This window comes from Geospiza fortis, unplaced genomic scaffold (genome assembly GCF_000277835.1).
Source record: "Geospiza fortis unplaced genomic scaffold, GeoFor_1.0 C13691298, whole genome shotgun sequence".
Classification (NCBI taxonomy): Eukaryota; Metazoa; Chordata; class Aves; order Passeriformes; family Thraupidae; genus Geospiza; species Geospiza fortis.
This window is the reverse complement of record NW_005058083.1, coordinates 1-2067: the sequence shown is the minus strand read 5'-3', so window position 1 is coordinate 2067 and position 2067 is coordinate 1. Positions and strand designations below refer to the sequence as shown.

At 43.2% G+C, this 2067-nt stretch overlaps 1 protein-coding gene across 1 annotated transcript; it reads left to right on the top strand.

Annotated features, from left to right (window-relative positions):
- Window positions 1–49: 49 nt before the first annotated feature.
- LOC115949401 (RING finger protein 10-like) lies at window positions 50–1854 on the top strand (the record flags this gene model as incomplete). The annotated part of the gene is made up of 4 exons (XM_031065919.1): window positions 50–183; window positions 721–838; window positions 1132–1233; window positions 1720–1854. Coding segments are annotated over 4 exons (489 nt in total), but the record flags the coding sequence as incomplete, so codon positions are not given.
- Window positions 1855–2067: the final 213 nt, after the last annotated feature.

Genomic DNA, 2067 nt, shown 5'->3' with positions numbered 1-2067 from the left:
AAAGGGATTTTTCAGAAATTGTGAATGTGACAGATGTATTGCCTTTCAGCGGAGGATGGGCAGTGCATGTACCTTCACCCTGTGAACGTTCGCTGCCTTGTGCGTGAATATGGCAGCTTGGAGAAGAGTCCAGAGAAGATAACTGCAGCTGTGGTGGAGATAACTGGCTACTCCATGACAGAGGTAGTTATTTTATCTTCTTATTAATTAAGAAGATAAAACCTTGCTTTGGCAGGTTGGTCATTGTAGAGGAGACTTGATTCACTTCAGTAGTAAGAAATAATAAGTATGAATGGGTAGGGATGCTAATCTGTGAAGGGCTTCTGTGGAAGGTGCTGGGCCTTATGTTGCCTTTGATAAGTAGGCTGCAGTATAGATTTTTTCCCTAGAAGGTCCAGTACAAAAATAATTGCATTGCAAATCTGGTATTGCGGAATTTTATTCCAGTGATGTGTGTGAGAAGGGAGGAAGAACATGAAAATCAGTAAGCAAGCTGATGTAACTGCATCCAAGTCCGATTATGATGTAGCTGGTGGAGATCTTGGAACATTTGATTCTGACTCAGGGCATCCGTCATGTGTTTGTAGTTTTTAAAGTAATCATTGTGTCACTGGTGCTATTTTTTTCCATTTGATTTGATGACTGTAGTGCATTCTATTTCTGTTCATCACCATGGCTGCCTCTAGTCCTTGTGGTGATATATCACTCTCTCTTTATCAGGATATAAGACAGCGTCACCGCTACCTCTGTCACTTGCCCCTCACCTGTGAGTTCAGCATTTGTGAACTGGCTCTGAAGCCACCTGTCATCTCTAAGGAGACTTTAGAGTTGTTCTCAGGTTTGTAGCTGTTCTTATCCCTTTAATGGTAGAAAAGAGAACATACTTTAGACCTTTACTCCTCTTGCACCACCTGTCTGGTGACTGCTGGAGACAGAACAGCCCCAGCTCACTGTTTCATAGACAGCAGTTACAAAAAGAATAAAAAAATCCCAACTGCTTGGAAGAGCATATGTTGAATGTAAGCATATTTTGTTACTAATGTGTTATAAGGCTGTTCTCAGAGCTGGAGGAAACCTTGCCAGAGTGTTGGTGTGGGTTTTTTGATATCCAGCATTGTGCATTGCTCCTAGATGACCTTGAGAAGAGGAAACGTCTGCGGCAGAAGAAAGCTCGCGATGAACGGCGGCGTGAACGCAGGATTGAGATGGAAGAGAACAAGAAACAGGGCAAATGTAAGTGCTGATGGCACATAACTGGTGGATTTCCAGTCATATTTGGTTGCTGAGCTGATTTCTTGAGCTATAGGATGAACTCTGAGGCCTGTAGCTTGTAGTGTGTACTTAGAACAAGATTACACAGCATTAGGAACAATGACTGTGTAATGAAAAACATCAGCTGTTTTCGTCAGGATGTTAAGTGATGTTATGCAATTGCTGCATACTTGTGCATTTTAGGAGGGATGGAGGGCATTCAAGGGCACAGTTATCTCCATGGTGTACATAGCTCTCTGTTTTTATAGTAATCACGATGTAAAGTGAAAAGTGAAGAAAGCAAAAAAAGGCCTAGAAACTGCTTCCATCCAGCAGCAGGACTTGTACTGGTCTCCAAATAGAGGGTGGAAAGAAATGAGCTGGCACCTCCTAGACTCCTGAAATGACTTGCATATTGACAGTCCTCCCCCACATTGTGTAGTGCTGTAATTTAAAATCTCTTTCTAGATCCAGAGGTCCATATTGCTCTGGAGAATCTGCAGCAGTTCCCTGCTTTTACCTCTTGCCCTGGAGAAACTACCAGTGTTGATCATCAGGGCTTCTGTCAGTCTCCTCTTGGCAGAAGCCCTGTGTCTCAGACAGGTGAGCATCTGGAAAAACACATCACATCTAGCTCTTGATCATTCTTTTGGGATCTATTGCTTAGGTCATGATGCTAAACTTTCTCAATATTGATCAAAGACAGCTTCTTTTCAGAGAAGCTCAGCTGCTCCATCTCTGAAAGTGTTCAAGGTGAAGTTGGATGGGGCTTGGAGCAACTCGGGGTAATGAAAGGTGTGCCTGCCCATGGCAGGG